We start from the raw sequence: 19,320 nt of genomic DNA on the forward strand, positions 1-19,320 counted from the left end.
CTTCGGCTCACACTTTCCAATTATTTATTATTTTTTTTGTCTTTCCGGATCCCACGGGGCTCAGCCCTATATCTCTTATATTCTTGCATCCCTTAGATGTAGACATCCTTTAAATCCCAGCATCCCTTACATGTAGACATCTTTGAAATCCCAGCATCCCTTACATCACTGCATCCCTTACATGCCTGCAATCCTCATATCCCTACATCTCTTGTACCCCTGCAACCCTTATAATAAATACATTACAAAAAATGGTTCAAGCAAAGGTAAGTAAAGGTAAGTAAAGTCTTGTACGAATTTAGTTCCTTTTTTTGCCACCAGAGGGCGCTGATTCGACGTCGAAATTTTAGTTCGCATTTTTCCCGCTAGAGGGCCAAAATTTCGACGTGATTTAGTTCCTTTTTTTGTCACCAGGGGGCGCTGATTCGACGTCGAAATTTTAGTTCGCATTTTTCCCGCTAGAGGGCCAAAATTTCGACGTGATTTAGTTCCTTTTTTTGTCACCAGAGGGCGCTGATTCGACGTCGAAATTTTAGTTCGCATTTTTCCCGCTAGAGGGCCAAAATTTCGACGTGATTTAGTTCCTTTTTTTGTCACCAGAGGGCGCTGATTCGACGTCGAAATTTTAGTTCGCATTTTTGCCGCTAGAGGGCCAAAATTTCGACGTGATTTAGTTCCTTTTTTTGTCACCAGGGGGCGCTGATTCGACGTCGAAATTTTAGTTCGCATTTTTCCCGCTAGAGGGCCAAAATTTCGACGTGATTTGGTTCCTTTTTTTGTCACCAGAGGGCGCTGATTCGACGTCGAAACTTTAGTTCGCATTTTTCCCGCTAGAGGGCCAAAATTTCGGCAAAAGTTAGTTCCCTTTTATTTATAAAGGGATACAGAGATGTAAGAAATGCAGGGATATAAGGGAAACAGAGATGTAAGTGATACAGGGATGTGAAAGATACAGGGGTATAAAGAAAACAAGGATGAGAGGAATGCTGGGATGTAAGGGAAACAGAGAATTTGTTGTCTTTTCCTCATGTAGGGGTGTCTAGGATCCCCTAAATTTTAACTTCTCGGGAACATGTCTGTCCAATCTTTTTGCATATGTACATATTTAGTCATTGGTGGTGGTATGGTACTTCTATTGATGAACGTAGTCAAAATTCGTTTTGAATTGAATATGCTTTAAAAACCTCGTGCTTTTAAGAGAATCAGCTGTCACCAACTCAATGTATAAAATAATTTACAAATATATCTCGAAACATTTATAATACAATCATTATCATAACTGATATAATCAAGGAAAGGTAACTAAATATTCCATGTTTTTTTTTTTACTTTAAATTTGTTTAAACAAAGTAACTCAAAGTTAAAAGGAATACAATATTTTTATGATAATAAATGTATTATAGAATACTTTGTTTATATATTAGTAATTATATTTAGGTTAAGAATATCATAGTTGAACAATTTCAATGTTGTATGCGGTTATTTTATTGTAGTTTTATATAAAGTATTTGTTGTAGAGGAATAATGGTTGAAAGTGCTTGTGATCCTACAATAGAAAAACATTTTAAAGGTCATGAAAACACTATTACAAGTTTATGTTTTCATCCTGAGACTACTCAACTTGTATCAAGTAGCTTAGATAAAACTTTAATACTATGGAATCTAAAAGAATCTGTAAGGGCTTACAGATTTCAGGGACATAAAGATGCTATATTTGATGTTGCTTATGCTCCATCAGGAGAAGTTATAGCTAGTGCTTCTAGAGATAGATCTGTTAGAATTTGGGTTCCTAAAGTAACAGGTCAATGTTTAGATTTTAAAGCTCATTTAGGGGCTGTTAGATCGATACAGTTTAGTCCAGATGGAAAGAAGGTATTTGTATTTTACATTATATCATTCATTACATTTATTATATATTTAAAGTTATATTATTTTAATGTACAGTTGATCACTGCATCAGATGATAAAAGTATCAAATTATGGACAGTATGTCAAAGAAGATTTCTCATGTCATTTGTAAGTCATACAAGCTGGGTCAGATGTGCTAGATTTTCCTTGGATGGTAGACTTGTAATCTCCTGTAGCGATGACAAAACAATAAAATTATGGGACATTATTAGTGGACGCTGTATTCAAACTTTTAATGATATAAAAGGTATACTTGCACTTGAAACCTTTATACTTTGTACATTCTGTAAATAAATTTCAAAATATTGTAACTGTTACTGTATAAAGTACATTATTTCATCAGCTCATTCTACACATGTGGAATTTCATCCAAGTGGGTCTGTTATTGGATCTGCAAATACGGCTGGTTGTGTAAAATTATATGATTTACGTACTACTTCTTTATATCAACACTATGCAACTCACACAGGTCCTGTAAACATGGTAAAATTTCATCCAAAGGGAAATTTCATGTTAACTGCTTCTAGTGATTCTACAATGAAGGTAGATTAAGCTTTTTCTATTTATTTATTTTCTCTATAACAAATGTATTAAAACATGTAGAACAGGTTTTAGACTTGTTAGAGGGTCGGCCGATTTATACACTTAAAGGACATGTTGCCGGTACCAGTGTAACGTCAATAACATTCTCTTCTAATGGAGAATTTTTTGCTTCTGGTGGAGGTGATCGACAATTACTAATGTGGAAGACTAATTTTGATAGAGATGATATTGCTCGTAAAATTCCGCGACAGTTAGTTTCACCTATTACAGAATCAAGTTTCAGCATCAATGATGAAATATCTCAAAAAATTGATATATTTGAAGGAAGAGAGGAAACAGTGGAGATAGTAATTATATTTTATATAATAATATAAAATTGTTTATACTTATTCATAACTGTATTGCATTATTTTAGCCATTACATGAAAAGTATGATAATATAAATGTACAACCCGAGAAAAGTCAGTGTGAAGCACCTGACCCTGAAGCTTTGACAAAAAATATGAAACCTGAAATAATTAATATGAGAAACCAAAAACCAGTTGAAGAAGGCCGTATTGTAAATATATCATATTTATCTAAACAATTCTCTGAAATGCATGCAAGTAATGCAGTAGATGCCCTTAGTGAAGAAGTACAGTCATTACATGATGCTGTTATGAGCTTGGAACAACGTTTAACAATATTAGAAGAAGAATTAAAAAAGTAAGGATTATATTTTATGTATAAAATTACATTATTTTTTATATGACTGAGTGGTACATATTTAAAAATATAATAATAATCTTATATAAAACAACTTTTAATTAATCCTTAAATTTAATATTCACATTCTTTTCATTACCAATTTGAAAAATAACAGAATTTTAACAACCAGTATACCTTGTAAATTAGTAATCATACATATTAATTTTGATAAATTGCTGATCAAAATTAAATCAACATTATTTTTTTATTCCTAAATATTGGCATGCTTTTCCAGTTTTCTTAATAGTTTGTAATATTTCATCAGAAGGAAGCCTAGAGGTTACAAATACCTTTTTTCCTTCTAAATCTATCTGTATATCATTGACACCTACAAATGAATACATAGAATAACTACCTTCAGAATTAATATTTATTACATTTGACCTTTTATAATAAAACTTTATAACTTTAAATTAATATTATATCTCATATTGTAAATTATTAACATCATTTGATGAAAGTAATGAAAATCAGAAAGAAAATTTTAATAATAAAATGAAAACCTCATAAATTCATACAATAAACATTAGTTCTTACCTTCTTTCTTATTAAGCACATTTGTTACAGCATTAGCGCATCCTTCGCATGTCATTTCTACGCCAAATTCATATACCTTAAATTTAATTAATACTTAATTAATATTTGATTACTACATTATATTAAGAACTCGTTACCTGAGATGCCATGCTGATAGCCGTGTATATTTATCTATATAGTTGACGTGGCACCTTGTAATTATTATGTATTCTGTGATAAATGCGGAAGAGTACTTTTAATTTAACCAGAAATAACTCTTATCTGGTTGCTAAAATGATAATACACGTTTACTGGATGATAAACAATGATTCTTATACAGGTCTACCCGTTTTCAGTAACATATTTGTATATTTATATACTTATATGCACTGATAGTATATATCTCGTATTATTTTTTATCCATATCATTGACATTAAATGTTATAATAAAGCATTCCCGATATTTTAAATAATACTGCCGTCACTTAAAAGTTATATGGGGATAAAATTATAGTCCCCGTCGCGAGAGAACGTATTAATTTGCATTTGTAAAGAAGGAGGTTAATTTAAAGGCGATACTGTTCGTACTATACATACAATATACATATATATATACATATAAACCGGTCGAAATATACATGAACCTTTCTCCTAGATATTTATTACACTCAAACAAGAGCTAACAAAATTTGAAAGTATGTATTTTCAAAGGAATGTAATAGTTCAATAGTTGGATTGTGGTATATATCTTATGAGTTTTATTAAAAATTTGTTATATTTTTATACATATATTTTCTAATGATAATTTTAATTTCCAGTTAACTAGCTTTCCAATTTAAGCACGATATTCTGACAATTTTTTTGTGTTATTACATTCATTATACTTCAGATCTTATTTAAAAATAATTTTTTACTCTTTTTACAGTATCAAATTCAGTTAGATATAATATATGTATGATGGATAAACATGATTTTCACAAATTATTTAACATTTTATATGAAATTAAAAATAACAATTAAATAAAAATTAATATTTAGGTCAACAGTTTCTGTTAACAAAGATTCTTTTAGAACAAAAAAAAATGTATGCAAACAGTTCATTGCTACAGAAAGGAAAAATAATAATAATAAAGTTTATCTTTTGTAACAAAAATAGTCATATGCTTTTTTATGAATTTCATGCATTTTTAACTATTCAAAGGATTTGAATAGTTATACATTCCTTTATAATCTAATTTTGCACATTCAGCCATACTGCTCTACAATATGAATAATTCTTATATACTAGGCAGTTTAATAATATGTATTACCACTTAACTTATTATAAAACTTATTAACTGTACTTCAAAATAATACAAAATTATATTTAATATTTTAATTTTGCTCGGATTTAATATTACAATTCGATTTTTTGCTTAAAAATTGAGGATAATAATTACATGTAATATTAAGACTAGTTGTTGAATTTTTAAAATAAAGTTCAACAAAAGTACTATCTATCAGTTGTATGTTCTGCAATTTATAAGAAAAGAACAGAATAGAAAAGAGGTTTTCTGTAATTACATTACATATACAAGAGAACTAACTTGCACTTACATTTGCATATAATTTCTTTACACGTTTATATGTATAAGTACACATATCTAACAATAAGTAAATTAATTGGCATGATGGATAATTATCTATGATTTTAGAATATTCCCTTTATTCTTGTAATAGAATAACGACAAGCAGGCCGCAATGTGTTTAATATTATGAAACTTTGAGCTGATATATCTGAACGTGCAAAAGAGTACAGCTCATAAATTCTATTTACATCAATAAACAATTACATTTCAAACTTTATATTTTCGTTAAAAGATAAAAAAAGAACGTTTTAACAAATAAAACCTTTTGTTACAAAATAAAATTGGAAAAATTATATTTTTTTCCAGTAATTGTATAAAACAATGGCAATGAGGCCCTGGTTTTGTTTATAAAATAAGTTGATGTGGAAAATATTTAATCTAAAGAACTAACTGGATTATAGCCTGATGGTAAAGTATTGTGAATCCATCGTCAAAGAAAACTGTAAGTGTTTTGAATTGCTCTACCACTAGATGATGATGAACTTTGTTGTTCTGTAATGTTATTTTGTTGTTCCAGTCTCTCCAGTGATTCTGTACGTGTTCGTATAGAACCTCCATATGTGCGTACCTATATATTAACAAATAGGTAATTATTTGTTTTAAACTTGATTTAAAGGAGGTAATTAAAATGTTTCTTAAATTTTCTGGATTTAAAGAACAATATGAAACAAAAGTGAAAGAGCTATATTTCTTCTTAATTATAAAACAAAGGGAACCAGAAATTTTAAGAACAGTTTATGTATAAAAGCGAGCTCCTTGCCCCACGGTCATACTTATTCAGCACCATTGTTTCTCATAATATCCATAAAATTCTTTAATATTAAGAGTTGTCACACATTTGACATGAGGCGTATTAATTTTGACAACTGTTTCTACTTTGATTATACTTCAGTAATTTTAGTAATTTCCCACATTCGGATTAAAAATTTTTAAATGTCTAAATCCGATGTTGAAATAATAGGAAATTGTATAATAAATGCAATAATAAGATTAGGTACTTTACATAAAATAACAGTATTGCAAATATACAACAATAATATAAATTTATTAGAGTATAAACAAATTTTTTTTTAATAATATAAATAAAAATATACATACCACTCATTATCAAAAAGATATAATTTATTAAGACCATAATGTAACTATTCGACAAATAAGAAAATATGTACATAATTGAACCACTGACAATACATAATCAATGTGTTAATAGTAAAAAATGATCCAAAAAATTTGGTATTGTTTAAATGTTTAAAAATAATCCGAATATGGACCTAGATGGAATTATAAAAGAAAAAACTGATAAAATCTCCATAAGTATATGTATATATCACCAGCCGCACGAAAAATGGGTGCATCACTTTATTTATTTACTCACTGTCTGTAGATTAGACTTCAGACTGTGGGTGCTGGCCACTCGCGTTCACTCAAGAGGAGTTAGACTTCCACTGCTGACTCTTACTTCTCTTGGCTCTGGAGCTGCTGGAGGTCTTCTTTCTTGTAACTGTTGTTGATTCACTCCAGCTACATTATGGTGTCCTGGTCGTATGGCATGATTTGCTACGACAAATTCCGTTAAAGTTACGTCGGCTGTCCCACCTGATTCAAGAGGTATAGCATTTTTACGAAAATGTTCAAGCATGTCATATATTGCAGGAAAGCAAAGATGTTGAACTCTACACTGCCCTTGATCGTTCAATGTCATACGTAAATGCTGTAATAAAAATTACAATAATAATTATCATAAGACTTTAATTGTTTATTAAAGACTACTGAATTAATAAAGGCTACCTTTGCTCTGCCTTGGAAATTGAAAGTTAATACAAATTCTCCTTTTCTGGTTTCACTTTGCCTAACAAGAAACACACCATGACCATTAGCAGCACTATGTAAAACAAGCTGTGCTGCATCTGATCTAGGGAGAGTTCCATGAAACCATGGATACTCTCTTAAACTATGCGATAAATCCAATTCACCATCATCTATAATAAAGTTTCGTTGCTTGTAATGTACAAACTATACAATTTTGAACACCTACTTGTAATAAAAAGAAATCGAAAACAAATCTTACTTTGATCAATATCTTGTGATGAACATAATTCTAAATTACTATTACTTCTCATACGAAGTCTTGGAGGTATTTCTGGTGGGTTACTTGGTGCTTCATCCCCGTGTTCGTGGGCTGTAGATCGAGAACTTTTACTTGCAGAGTTAGTTCTTAATCTATCTCCTTCATTACTAATAGCTAATGAACCATGACCTAAAGAATCTTCAGTAGCATCTGTTCCACAACTAGGATTAAAAAAACTTTGTTGTACTGTGCGCATACAATATTTAATAGTAGCTAACCATGATCTCATATCATTTGAATCATGAGCTTCTATTACAAATTCCATATTTTGTGTCTTTAATACAAATGTATTTTCATGATCTGGCATCTCTAGTGCAGTTGTTTCTCTAGCTTCAGTTATCGCAGAACAAAACACACCACTACGTGGTTTTACTGCTTTTGGAGGAGAATAAAATTCTAACATGTATCCACCAATTGCTTTTATTAAGGCAAGTCTTGATTTTTCCCATTTCTGAGTTCCATCAATATTTTCTCCCATCAAGGAATTAACAATGCCTTCTTTTCTACATTCCACCACAATCTTTGAAAGCTTAGCTTTTGAATGTTTATCTCTGCGATGTTCGCTATGAGATAATTCCACCTCGTCGCTTTGCTGCTTGTGAAAGAAGCTTTTACCTTTTTTAAGCCCTTTAAAAGATAAACGACGGAAAAAGGGTTTATGTATTGGTTTTGGTGATATTGCATCCCCATCGTGCTCAGAATAATCACTGAATTCCTCATGAGATGAGATACGTACAGGAGCATTATTATTTTGACTTGCAACATTAATATCCCTATCATTAGTTATCGTATGTCTGGTGTCATATAAAGATGGTGATCTGTAAAATATTGTAAAAGCACAAATATATATTTTTCTAATACATGCATGCATACATATATGTACAGATGTGTTTTCAGTAAAGTAATATCTTACAAAGAACAATAATTTTATTAATAGGTTCTTATGTTATCATGTGATATACAATTCAATAAACTGTAGATGCTTAGATAAACAAAAATTTACGTGTAAGAACATATTTTTAAGATTGGAACAGACCTAATTGTACGACGCAGATATTCGCTTTCAAAGTGCTCGCAAAAGCTTTCAACGAATTTCCTTAAAAAATCACGGTGAGAAAGATTTGATCTAGCGCTTTCGGGTAAATTTAAACTGACGTAAGTACAAAAAGCCTTGGCGAAATCAGAAGCTGAAGCGCGGGCGTGTCTCTCACAAAATTCTATCCAACCAGGTGCAGCTTCAGGCGACACGGCAACCGCCGGCGCCGCTATTGTTGTCGACGTAGCCGTCGTCGTCACTGTTACCCCCGTCGTCGTCGTTGTCGTTGTTGTTGATACTGTTGCACTTGTTATTGGTGTCGCCGTAGTTATAGTATAAACACTCATTACCGGCGTGTGCCTCACGAAGGGGGCTAAAGACCTCCCCCTGCCAACTATACAACCACCACAAAAGTCTTAACACAGCCGTAAAATTCTATGTATAGAAAGCACAGGCGCGTACGCATACAAACATATATCGAATTTCCTCGTATATATGAACTATATACAATAGAACATTATACAGCAGATAGAGCTACTTTGTTCATTAACTACCGCTCTTAACAACTGAACAAAGTACACTTGTTTTCTGAGGAAAAACTAAATAGCTATTAGCCCGTCAAAGTAATTGAACTTTGCTTTTTATCACCCTTTTCTCGTCGTTTGTAGTGACTCAATGGGAAACAATCTATAATTATTTTAACAGATTTCATATAACTTATGCATTTTAACTTTGGTCTGTTATCAATATAACAAGTATTTAATTCTCATATCTGATTTTTTAAAATTTCGCGTAATAGGATCTTTCTTTTGCAAAAATATTTTTACCGACATTATGAGATATGAAAACGTTGAAACTACTAGCGCAATCTGTTTTGCATACACTGTAAATTCGTGTAGAAAATTATAGTGGAAAAATGACAACAAAGATGGCACTTTCATAGAACTGTAAGTCAGGCCTTCCAACTCTCGTATTTGCTTCGTCACAGCCGACTCTAGTATCAGTATGTAGTATGTATGTACATACATACATATGTATGAATACATAAATAAGTATTCATTGTATTGTGGAACCAATAGCAATTATATATTTTGTTAACTCTTTGCTATCTATTGATAACGATAATTGACAATTTTAGACTTAATATGAAAGCCGTAATACAAAGGGTAACGAAGGCTAGCGTTTCAGGTAATCATTAGGTGATATATTTAAATATCACCATATGTTTCATTTCATTGTGGTAGATAGTAAGAATTTACATTGGAAAATTAACCTCCACTTAACATTGATAAAATTATAGAATGATTTTTCAGTTGATGGTGAAGTAATTAGTAACATTGGAAATGGTCTCTGTGTATTAATTGGTATAAAAAGAGATGACACGATGGAAGACATGAAATATATGTAATAAATAATGCTTTAAAGAGACTGTTTGATTTTACAAAATGAAAAGCAAATTTTTTTTTATTTTCCTCAGAGTGAAAAAGGTACTGAATACTAAGATTTTTGATGGTGATAATGAAAAGAAATGGTGTGCCAGTATTGTGGATAAACAATATGAAATACTATGTATCAGTCAGTTTACATTGTATCATACTTTGAAAGGGAATAGATTAGACTTTCATAAGGCTATGTCTGCGCAAGAATCTGAACCATTTTATAATAAGTTTCTTGCTGAGCTTGGTAAAAGTTATAAACCAGAATTAATTAAAGGTAACAGTTCTAAGAAATAAGTACTGTTATCAAATTATTGTAATATATGGTCATTTCTTTAAATACTTTCTACAGATGGTAAATTTGGAGCAATGATGGAAGTTAATATACAAAACAGTGGGCCTGTAACATTAGAAATAGAATCTCCAATTAAGCCTAATGAATCAAATAATTGTCAATGATTATCAATGTAAATTCAAAGACAACTGTGTAGAAATTAATTTGGTGCCTTCCTTTATTTTGCAAAAGTAACAGTAATTCCAATTACTAAAACTATATTCTCGCGCCACTTTTTAAATCCACTTAAGCGCGGGAAAATATTCATATTTAAAATAGTAGTTGAAGGCACCGAATTATTTGCCATAATTGATAAATTTAAAAAATTCTTAAAAATCCTTTTCATTAATCATTAAAAATAAATGATTAAACTTGTAATTGTACAATACTTATCACGTTTTAATTATGTAATAACAGTATAAGTTCATGTAACTTGCGACATTTTTATAAATATAGTGATTAAATCTTTAAAGGCATTAATTATTTAATAGCATTCGGTACCTTTTAATAGCAAAAAAAGAAAATGAAAGAATATAGCTTTTAATGTAAATTCTTCTGCAATTAAAATAAATTCATTAATTTTTATATTCTTATTTCAGGCGAAAATATTATTCTTAATAAATATATACAAATATATTAAATAAAGAACTAAGTTTAAAACTATTGAAACAAAATGGAAGAAAAAACTGATAAACAAGAAGCAGGGAATTCAAATTTAGATGGTACATACATTGTAATTTTTAGCGCTAATAAATATTACAATTAACGATTTCTGAATAATAATAAATTATAAATATTTTAGATAAATTAAACAATTCTTCTGAAATAAGAAATGCAGAAAATGTGGAAAATGTGGAATTAAAGCAATCTAAAGCTACAAACACAGACGATGAATTATTTAATTCACGACAAGTATACAATTTAAAAAATTAGAGATTCTTATAATTTTATATTAATCTTAGCCATATAGTTTTAGTATACATTTTTATAATCCTAATTTTCAGTCGTTAAAAATAAAATCATGTTTTTATAACATGTTATTAATCTTAAATATCTATTTTCAGTCGCGAGAAATTCAAACGGATACCAACGACCTAGAATCAGTAGAAAAATTAAAAAACCGATTGGACACTTTGATGAATTCTTTGGCTACTCTTTCAGCAGAAAAATCGAAAATGGAAGCAAATTTTCAAATAGATAAAAAACAATTAAGAAATGAACGCGATGAAGTGAGTTCATTCTATTTATATTAATTTTAAATCACATTAAATTTCAACCTTTTGCAGTATGAGAAGGTAATAAAAGATTTAAAAGACAAATTAAAAAAAACACAGAATTCAAATCACTCAGAAATTGAACACGTAAAATGTAAATTAATTATGGAACGTCACGAGAGAGAAAAGGAACAGGCAGATCATGCTAAAATGATAAAGCAAGTATTTTTGAAATTACATAAAGGGAATAATAAATTACATGGTATTTCTTTTCAGAGAGCTTCAAAAATTATTATACGATGAACGTAAGAATAAAGAACAATTAGAAGCACAGCTGAAGAGTCAGTTTGCAAATAAAACACAATGCAAAATACTTGAAGCAGAATTAGAAATAACTAGGAATAAATTAAGACAAGCTGAAGAAGCAGCAAAAGAAACTCCTCCAATTTTATTATCTCTGCAGTCTGAAATGGCTCTGATGAAGAAACAGCATTTGAATGCGATACATGAAGTAATTCGATAAATATTAATACGTTCAATACCTATTCATAGTAACTCCAATTATTGAAGTCGTATTTTTGCGCTAGTTTTGAAATCTATAGAAGCGCGAGGAATTCAAATTTAAAAAGTGTGATGCTCTGAAATTCTTAATAATTAGTCAATCGACGTGTTAATTTATGCAATTTTTATCTATAACTCTACTAAAAATCATTTATTTATTCTACAGGAGCAAAAGAGAGCTGCAACCGCGGAGCAACAGGCCAGAGCTTTAGCAATGACTCATGAAGCAAGAGTGGCTGGCTTAGAAGCAAGATTGGCTGAACTCTCAGAAATTGTCGGAGGATACGACAAAATGAGACAACAAGATCAGCAAGCAATTCAAAAACTAAAAGACCAATTAATCAGTTTACAAGATTCTGAGCATGATTATATTAATTTAAATAATGAGCCTGAAGAGATTATCTCTAAGATAAAGAATCTTTATACCAAATTGTTGGATTTGGACAATAAGAAGAATGAATCAACACATGTTAAATGTATCTACATTAAAAATCAACACATAAAAATGTTCATAAGAATCACTAATAACAAATTTTATTTTTCAGTGTTATTACACAATCTAGAATTGTGTGACAAGCAACACGTTGTTGATTACAAAGAAAAGTATGAAATTTTGTTGCAAGAATTTGAAGATTACAAACAACAATGGAAATACAGTAATACAAATAGGTCCTATAATATTCAGAACCAAAATATAGCGTTGTCTCATGATAAAAATAATAAGACGCAACTACATCTTTTGAAGGCACATAGTAATAATTTAGAAGAAAGAATACGTGTTTTGAATAATGAAATTATAAACAAGGAAAGGGAATTACAATTGAAATTGGAGCATCAGCAAAAGGTATTCAAATTCTCGCACGATTTTTCGAATCTTTTTCTTATAAATATCTACTATAATTAATATTACTGTTTTTAGTCATTTCAAGAGGATCGAGATAAATTGGAGCACATGTTAATACAAAAAGACAACGAATATCGAAGTAAAATATCTACATTAGAACAACAGTTACTGCGTCAAAGAGAAAGGTCAATGGCTCTCATAGAAGAAAAAGACAAAGAAATCATGAATCTAAAATCATCTTTTCATGCAGCTCTGTCTAAAAAAGAAAGTATTCAGAATAAATCAGATGAAAATAAGAGAGAACCTGTTAGTGACTTAATGACAGGGTTATTAACAAGTGACAGTCCTCCAATTCTACATTACAGTCAAGAATTAGCTAGAAAAGAAGTTCAGGTATCAACTTCTCGAAGGAAAGTTTTAGAATTAGAAGCTACACTACGAGAGAGGCAAAGAGAGATGGTTCATATAAAGGAGAAACAGAAGGAAGAGATAAAAAGTTTACAGGCACAGATTGCGAGGTAATATATTCATATATATTTATTAAGCGTACAGATTTATTGGGTACCTTTTGAATTTGAATTTCCTGCACTTCAGAAGATCTGAAAAGTAGCGCGAGATTTTGAATGACGATGATCGTCATTAAAATTACTACAACTTCAGTTAAAAAAGGCATTACTGTAATTACTATTCTTTTTAAATTGTAGAAACTATAAAGTACTTATAATATTTCGTAAAAAATTATAGTAGCTTTAATTTTTGTTACTGCCGAGAACCGACACTTATTTCCCTGGCGCGGGAAGATATTGGAATTAAAAATTCAAATTGATAAAAGGTACCAAATTAATGTCTACGCCTAATATAATACGTATACATTACAAATAATCAATTCTTTTAGACTAGAAGCATGCAAATCTCGAGAAGGCGCTAATTTGGAATATTTAAAAAACGTTTTCATTAACTATTTAACTACCAGTGATGCTTCTAGTAAACGTCATATGTTGAATGCAATTTCTACAGTGTTGCGTTTCACTCAAGAGGAGTTAAGTAAGGTAAAACACTAATTTTTAATGGGAATTGAGTAATGTGTTCGTAGAATTTTAAAATAGGCAAAATTATTGTTACTAACATTCCTTATTTAGATAGTTCTAAGATTTGAAACTTGTAATTCTTTGGTTTTTACCATAATATAAATTTTACTTTTTCAATGAGTATATATTATTTCGTAATATCACCACAGCTTTAAAATATTAACAAAAGAAACTACATATCAATTCGGTGCCTTTTCTTTTTTTTAATTGAAATCGAATTTTCGCGCCACTTGTCATATACATCAAAGCGCGGGAAAGTTCAAAATAATAATGCTAGTGGGACCGAATTAATTTATACGCTAATATATTAAAGATAGAAGGAAATATAACATAAATCTTCCAATAGTAGATATTAATAATTATAAATGCACGTAAAAATTCTAAAATCAATAACAAAATGAGTTTAATACGCATCTATTGTATTTATTTGTATTTCATTTTATGCTACGTGAATTATGTACAAAAAAGAATGACTAAATGACTAAAAGAATGACGACGTTTGGCATGTAATCATGAAAAAAGAAAGGAAAATTAGAGAATGATTGTACGCATTTATCAAGATCCTCAAAGCATCTAAAAATTCTGTTTTTCTTTTTACAAGGTTCTCGAAGCAAATAACTGAACTATATACAAGTTAAAATTCCATGCTCTTTTAATCCGTGAACACGTCTAATGTTGTGATAATAAAATACAAGCAAACGGTCGATAGCCATTTTGTTTTACACTGTTTGAAAAAATGAATTACACGCACCCATGATCTTCCGTGTCGCATTCTTTAATTCAAGGCATGATGTACACCTGTTCAGGCTGAGAACGTCGGCGATTGTCAACATAGAGTACAACATTTTATTTGATAACACTTGTTCAATAATTTATAATTAGACATTGGTATATAATATATATATGATTCTTTAATATATATATATTCATATATATCTGCTTTCTGAAAATTCGTAATCCACTATTTTTTTCACATACAGTGATGGTAATACTAATGTACAGAGGCCCTTAAATAACGTTTCCCCGAGAAAAGTACATCCTCTTTGTGCACTTCGTCGAAAAATGAAAAAAATCAATGTAAGTTTATCCACCATAATGGACTGTAACTTGGTTTTATCTGCAAGTACTTTTATACCAATTAAAATGCTGCCTCATTCAATTCGGAGATCCTAGAACACAGTAATGTACAGTACTGGGCACGGAGACTTCTCTAAGGTGAATGGCAATAGAGGGGAGATGGCCCCATATATGTATATGATGTTAGGGCCCTATCCTTGCATGGATGTTTGCGCGGGAAATTTGGATTGATATTGCATATTTCTTAGTTATATACTAAATTTGCTCATGTTTAATAATTAAAAATTATATTGTGAAGTACTCTTAATATTAATATCCCTCAAAATTAAGATTTAGAGAATTCCTACCGTACTCGGTACTGTACATAGATGCAACGTAACTTCTCTTGGTTAAGTGTAAGTGTATATCGGTTTCTTTCCGGAAACAAATAGGCGTGAAACACTGTTTACAAGTATAATAATCCCTCGAGTGTTGATTTTAATTCTTTTTCAATATATTGTGTGTACAAATTAATTCGGTGCTACAGTTATTCAAATAATCATTTATATTCTCGCGTTACTTTTCAAATCCATCAAAACGTGGAAAATTCGAAATTAAACATCGAATTGATTTGTACACCAATATAATATCACCATTAATTACAACAGGCATTTGTTTCCGTACAGTGATGAGAAATTTATTATCGTTGGACAAAATGAGATTCACTCTTGCTGTTGAACAACAGCAGACAACCATAACCTCTTGTACGAGCAATGTGACATTGTACGGTGTTTAAATATCCCTTAATCTTAAACGTCATGGATAGAATAAATAAATAACTGTAACTTTGAGCATTATAAAAAAGTCTGCAGGCATTTATTAAATATTGCAAAATAATGAATGAAAAGTAATCAACGCATGTATTCGTTTTATTCAATGTTACATATCTGTATTAGCAGTACAAATGAATTCGGTGTCTTTTCAAATTTTTACACCACTTTTTAAACCCGCCGAAGTGCGGGAAATTTAAATTGAAGAAGGCGTAATGCTAAAGGCACCGAATTAATTTGTACATCTTTTTCTTCTAAGCTCGCCACAGTGTTAAAATACACGTCCTCCGTAAATGTCACAGTGCCTTCGAGCAAATTCCGTGGTTACTTTTGTTATACTAATGCTTTAGAAAAAAAGTAACGCATTCGTAAGTCAAAATGGTCACACGGCAATTTGGTCCAACAACTGGTTCTCGTATAAAGGGCGTCGGTGTTAAAATCTGCCAATCCCAACAAATTTTTATATTTACAGTTCATGTATATGCAAAAGTAATACATTATACAATTTTGCTGATCTGTCACAGTTAAAAATTAAAAGTATTAGGTATAAGAATTAATTCGGCGCCTTTTCATATTTTCGCACCACTTTTCAAGTCCACCAAAGCGCGGGAAATTCAAATTTAAAACACGTAATGCTAAAGGCACTGAATCAATAGGTACACCTAATTTTAAATATGTTAAGATAATTATACGTAAAGTTAAAAATGAATTTTGTTAGAAAAATAATTTTATGAACTTTTAGCAGACTGGCACAGATTTTAACGCCACAGCCATATTTTTCATCTATAAATTGTGTAATATATATCTATATATATAGATGTATGCATATTGTGTAAGTATATGTATATGCATCACAAGATGTTAAACATTTCACTTGTAATTTTTCATACAATTACACTTTATTACCTACGCATGTACAATGCATGATATTTTCATGCATTTAATGCTGTATATAACAAAGATTCACTGTATGCTTTTTATTTCGCCATAATATGATATTACTTCTCCTATATTTCTATAACATTATTCGTGACTGATATATAATCGTATAACAATTTTAAAAATATTTGTAGAATTAAACAAGAAAAAATAGCAACTTAGAATGTAATAAAAATACATTGTTGCGAATAATAATAAAAAAAAGAAATTAATTAAGAAATAGAAGTGCATAGGTTTCGATCAAGTGCGTAAGGATTCAGGGGAGAGAATATGGTGAAGAAAATGCCAGTTAAGTAGCCGCCATTTTACTTTACTTCTGTTTTCCTAGATCACAGTCACATGATGGCTGCTAAATCACTAAACATATTTCATCACCATTTTGTAACAAAAAAAAACCAAAAAAGGAGGGAAATATGAAAGTATTTTTCAAAATCTTATCAATACTGGAAAATAGTTTATACAAGTACAAAATATAAATTCTTTGAAGGGCAATGAGAGACGCTTGATCCCTGGTGTGATCTATTTCCTGTAAAAGGAAGTTAGTACATATTAAAATTACGCAGCTAATATAAAATATTGCTGAAACTCTAAAATGAGAAACTACATTATTATCTAAAATATTGTTATAATAAAAATAGAATTCAAAACAATCTAAACTTTGACGGGAAATTAAAAAAAATTCCTTTGCAAGATTCAAAGCAATTTATACTTGGACGGGAAATTAAAAAAATCTCTGCAATATTCAAAACAATCTATAAATTATGGAGGGAAATTAAAAAAATTTCTGATAAAAACAATGTGATTTAAAAAGAAAATTACTATAATATGATTTAATGATTGGAATATGAATTTCTTAATCATTTTAAAAAAAAGGTTACAAGATTGAATCACTGCAGATTTCAAGTGTCTCTGTTTTGCCGCCGGTGCGTTAAACGCTCCATGAAAAATAATAAATGAAAAAATGTAATAATATTTACAAATAATAATATCCTAAGAATTTTAGGAAAGGGTTAACTTTGGAGGAGGGTTGGGGGGACCGTCCCGTGCGCAAGAAGGCCCGCAATCTGTAATGATCCTTTCATAACCTAATCCTGCCTGCGCTCTCATTATTCTACAAATTACAATGCTATACTCTACCATTTCGTATCCTAAATCTTTTAATAATATATACTCAATTAGTATATTGTATTTTCTTCCTATTTACAAAATATGTAGAATAGACATTGTTCCTATCCTAACTACAATATGCGTGCCGTGGCGCAAAATTTGAATTTTTTCAAAGTGCGCTTTTCCATTTTATAAACATTATCGCTAATTACATAATCTATTTTACAGCCAAATTCAACAAATCTCCGCTGAAATTCAACGTGTTGATAAAATGCGCTAAAATAATATATAATTCATTAAAAAAAATTGAATCTCAAATTTCATCAAATAATACGCATTTAAAAACAAATAGATTGTCCATGGCCAAAAAAAAACAAAAAAAAAAAGAAAAAAAGACGGCCTGTATAAAAACCGTCGCAAAAAAAATTTAAAATATTTTATAAAATAATTGAACGCGTTGAATTTAAGCAGAGCTTTAAAAACAGTAGATAAGTACTTTCGAGAATATTAGAAACATATATCAAGTGGTGTCTAACAATTAATTAAGGGACTTATTTACGCATGCATTCCCTTCTTTGTCGCCGCACAATGGCACGATTTATCTGAATGCTTCTTAAAATCTTTTATAGATACTTCTTTTTAAACTCTCCCACTCCAGCTCATGCCGTATAATATTTACAGATAAAATAAACATATTTGCTGACTGCGTTACATAAATTTTGTGCAATGTTTCATATCGCAGTTCTATAGTTTCATCTTTCTATATATATAAAGTATAACTAAAGTATATAAACTCTGATTTTCATTTTAATTCTAATACTCTGATTAAGATTTCTTTCTCTCTCTCTCATACACACACGCATACAATGTTTAACAACGGCTTAGGCCTTCTGTAATTCCTTGCAAGGTGCTTCGATGTACAGATATCACTTTCACCTGTAGTAAAATAATTTCTATATTTTTTTTATAAATCATCTTTGGATTTAGAATGCAGAAGAGTATTGTCTTTTCTTCTGAGACAAGAAAGCTCGTCATTTTTTATTGAGCCTCTAATTTGCTAATGGAATTAGTGGAATTCTTGATCACTCATTTCCAATAAAACACAGATGCTCGAACACACATAAACTTTCTTATATACATTTATTGATATGTGTACATCAACTCACCTTGATATGCCTGTATTAAGTTTACCTGCCTCAATGTTCAAATTGCACTAAAGCCTTGCATCACTTTACAACAAACGTTCCTTTCTTTTCAATGAATAATGATGTACTCATGCTGTGGAGTAGGGGGATGCATAGTATCACAGTTGGCACGTGGGCGCTAGCTACCACTACTGCTTACGGGCAGTGAATGGGGAGCTCCCATCGATGTAGGAGGAGCAGTCAATGGTCCTATAAAAATA

At 30.4% G+C, this 19,320-nt stretch overlaps 5 protein-coding genes across 24 annotated transcripts in view; 2 read left to right on the forward strand and 3 right to left on the reverse strand.

Moving 5' to 3' along the window:
• The first annotated feature begins 901 nt into the window (after positions 1-901).
• Positions 902-6,808, forward strand: LOC114870893 (POC1 centriolar protein homolog A). Of its 4 annotated transcripts, none has more exons than XR_003788444.2 (9): positions 902-925; positions 1,518-1,872; positions 1,945-2,155; positions 2,252-2,451; positions 2,517-2,798; positions 2,867-3,156; positions 5,649-5,784; positions 5,860-5,928; positions 6,727-6,808. XR_003788444.2 is itself a non-coding variant. In XM_029176110.2 (6 exons), exons 2-6 carry the CDS (start codon positions 1,525-1,527, stop codon positions 3,158-3,160), a joined length of 1,335 nt encoding a protein of 444 aa, XP_029031943.1. In that variant the 5' UTR covers positions 941-1,298; positions 1,518-1,524; the 3' UTR covers positions 3,161-3,216. The 4 variants fall into 4 exon arrangements, 1 of the variants encoding a protein (XP_029031943.1); XR_003788443.2 differs by lacking the exon at positions 902-925 and adding an exon at positions 939-1,298 and having other exon boundaries at positions 1,506-1,872; XR_003788442.2 differs by lacking the exon at positions 902-925 and adding an exon at positions 940-1,298.
• Positions 3,235-4,319, reverse strand: LOC114870895 (copper transport protein ATOX1). Its single transcript, XM_029176112.2, has 3 exons — positions 3,873-4,319; positions 3,736-3,811; positions 3,235-3,526 (listed from the first exon to the last, which is right to left on the reverse strand). The coding sequence occupies exons 1-3, from the start codon at positions 3,882-3,884 to the stop codon at positions 3,396-3,398; spliced, it is 219 nt and encodes a 72-aa protein (XP_029031945.1). The 5' UTR covers positions 3,885-4,319; the 3' UTR covers positions 3,235-3,395.
• On the reverse strand, positions 5,681-9,346 carry LOC114870892 (SH2B adapter protein 1). 4 transcript variants are annotated; one of them, XR_003788440.2, is made up of 6 exons: positions 8,507-9,344; positions 7,411-8,288; positions 7,131-7,321; positions 6,718-7,053; positions 6,441-6,613; positions 5,825-5,910 (listed from the first exon to the last, which is right to left on the reverse strand). XR_003788440.2 is itself a non-coding variant. In XM_029176108.2 (5 exons), exons 1-5 carry the CDS (start codon positions 8,851-8,853, stop codon positions 5,773-5,775), a joined length of 1,806 nt encoding a protein of 601 aa, XP_029031941.1. In that variant the 5' UTR covers positions 8,854-9,346; the 3' UTR covers positions 5,681-5,772. The 4 variants fall into 4 exon arrangements, 2 of the variants coding, with proteins under 2 accessions (XP_029031941.1, XP_029031942.1); XM_029176108.2 differs by lacking the exon at positions 6,441-6,613 and having other exon boundaries at positions 5,681-5,910; positions 6,802-7,053; positions 8,507-9,346; XM_029176109.2 differs by lacking the exon at positions 6,441-6,613 and having other exon boundaries at positions 5,821-5,910.
• Positions 9,347-9,540: 194 nt separating this feature from the next.
• LOC114870891 (D-aminoacyl-tRNA deacylase 1-like) lies at positions 9,541-15,357 on the forward strand. Of its 4 annotated transcripts, none has more exons than XM_029176106.2 (11): positions 9,595-9,694; positions 10,876-10,998; positions 11,079-11,188; positions 11,341-11,505; positions 11,563-11,708; positions 11,767-12,001; positions 12,218-12,527; positions 12,597-12,895; positions 12,971-13,413; positions 13,791-13,944; positions 14,964-15,357. In XM_029176106.2, exons 2-11 carry the CDS (start codon positions 10,950-10,952, stop codon positions 14,964-14,966), a joined length of 1,914 nt encoding a protein of 637 aa, XP_029031939.2. In that variant the 5' UTR covers positions 9,595-9,694; positions 10,876-10,949; the 3' UTR covers positions 14,967-15,357. The 4 variants fall into 4 exon arrangements, with proteins under 4 accessions (XP_029031940.2, XP_029031939.2, XP_029031937.2 ...); XM_029176104.2 differs by lacking the exon at positions 14,964-15,357 and adding an exon at positions 14,585-14,900; XM_029176105.2 differs by lacking the exon at positions 14,964-15,357 and having other exon boundaries at positions 9,596-9,694; positions 13,791-14,100.
• Positions 15,358-15,665: 308 nt separating this feature from the next.
• Positions 15,666-19,320, reverse strand: part of LOC114870890 (protein capicua homolog) — a 30,883-nt gene continuing 27,228 nt past the window's right edge. For all 11 annotated transcript variants that reach the window (XM_029176092.2, XM_029176095.2, XM_046286220.1 and 8 more), the window contains one exon: positions 15,666-19,309. In XM_029176092.2, the coding sequence (XP_029031925.2) occupies positions 19,239-19,309 (71 nt within the window). In that variant the 3' untranslated portion in view covers positions 15,666-19,238. The remainder of the gene's footprint in view (positions 19,310-19,320) is intronic.

This window comes from Osmia bicornis, chromosome 1 (genome assembly GCF_907164935.1).
Source record: "Osmia bicornis bicornis chromosome 1, iOsmBic2.1, whole genome shotgun sequence".
NCBI classification, from domain to species: Eukaryota; Metazoa; Arthropoda; class Insecta; order Hymenoptera; family Megachilidae; genus Osmia; species Osmia bicornis.

Bases quoted from the DNA above. Each gene is read 5' to 3' on its own strand.
- LOC114870893 (XM_029176110.2), top strand. From the start codon at position 1,525: ATGGTTGAAAGTGCTTGTGATCCTACAATAGAAAAACATTTTAAAGGT. The intron at 2,156-2,251 runs GTATACTTGCAC...TTATTTCATCAG, and splicing joins AACTTTTAATGATATAAAAG to CTCATTCTACACATGTGGAA. The intron at 2,799-2,866 runs GTAATTATATTT...GCATTATTTTAG, and splicing joins GAGAGGAAACAGTGGAGATA to CCATTACATGAAAAGTATGA.
- LOC114870891 (XM_029176104.2), top strand. From the start codon at position 10,950: ATGGAAGAAAAAACTGATAAACAAGAAGCAGGGAATTCAAATTTAGAT. The intron at 12,528-12,596 runs GTATCTACATTA...TTTATTTTTCAG, and splicing joins TGAATCAACACATGTTAAAT to TGTTATTACACAATCTAGAA. The intron at 13,414-13,790 runs GTAATATATTCA...CAATTCTTTTAG, and splicing joins TTACAGGCACAGATTGCGAG to ACTAGAAGCATGCAAATCTC.
- LOC114870892 (XM_029176108.2), bottom strand. From the start codon at position 8,853: ATGAGTGTTTATACTATAACTACGGCGACACCAATAACAAGTGCAACA. The intron at 7,322-7,410 runs GTAAGATTTGTT...ACTTTATTATAG, and splicing joins ATCACAAGATATTGATCAAA to ATGATGGTGAATTGGATTTA. The intron at 5,911-6,801 runs GTAAGAGTCAGC...GTTAATATATAG, and splicing joins CAGCTCCAGAGCCAAGAGAA to GTACGCACATATGGAGGTTC.
- LOC114870895 (XM_029176112.2), bottom strand. The intron at 3,527-3,735 runs GTAAGAACTAAT...ATTCATTTGTAG, and splicing joins TGTGCTTAATAAGAAAGAAG to GTGTCAATGATATACAGATA.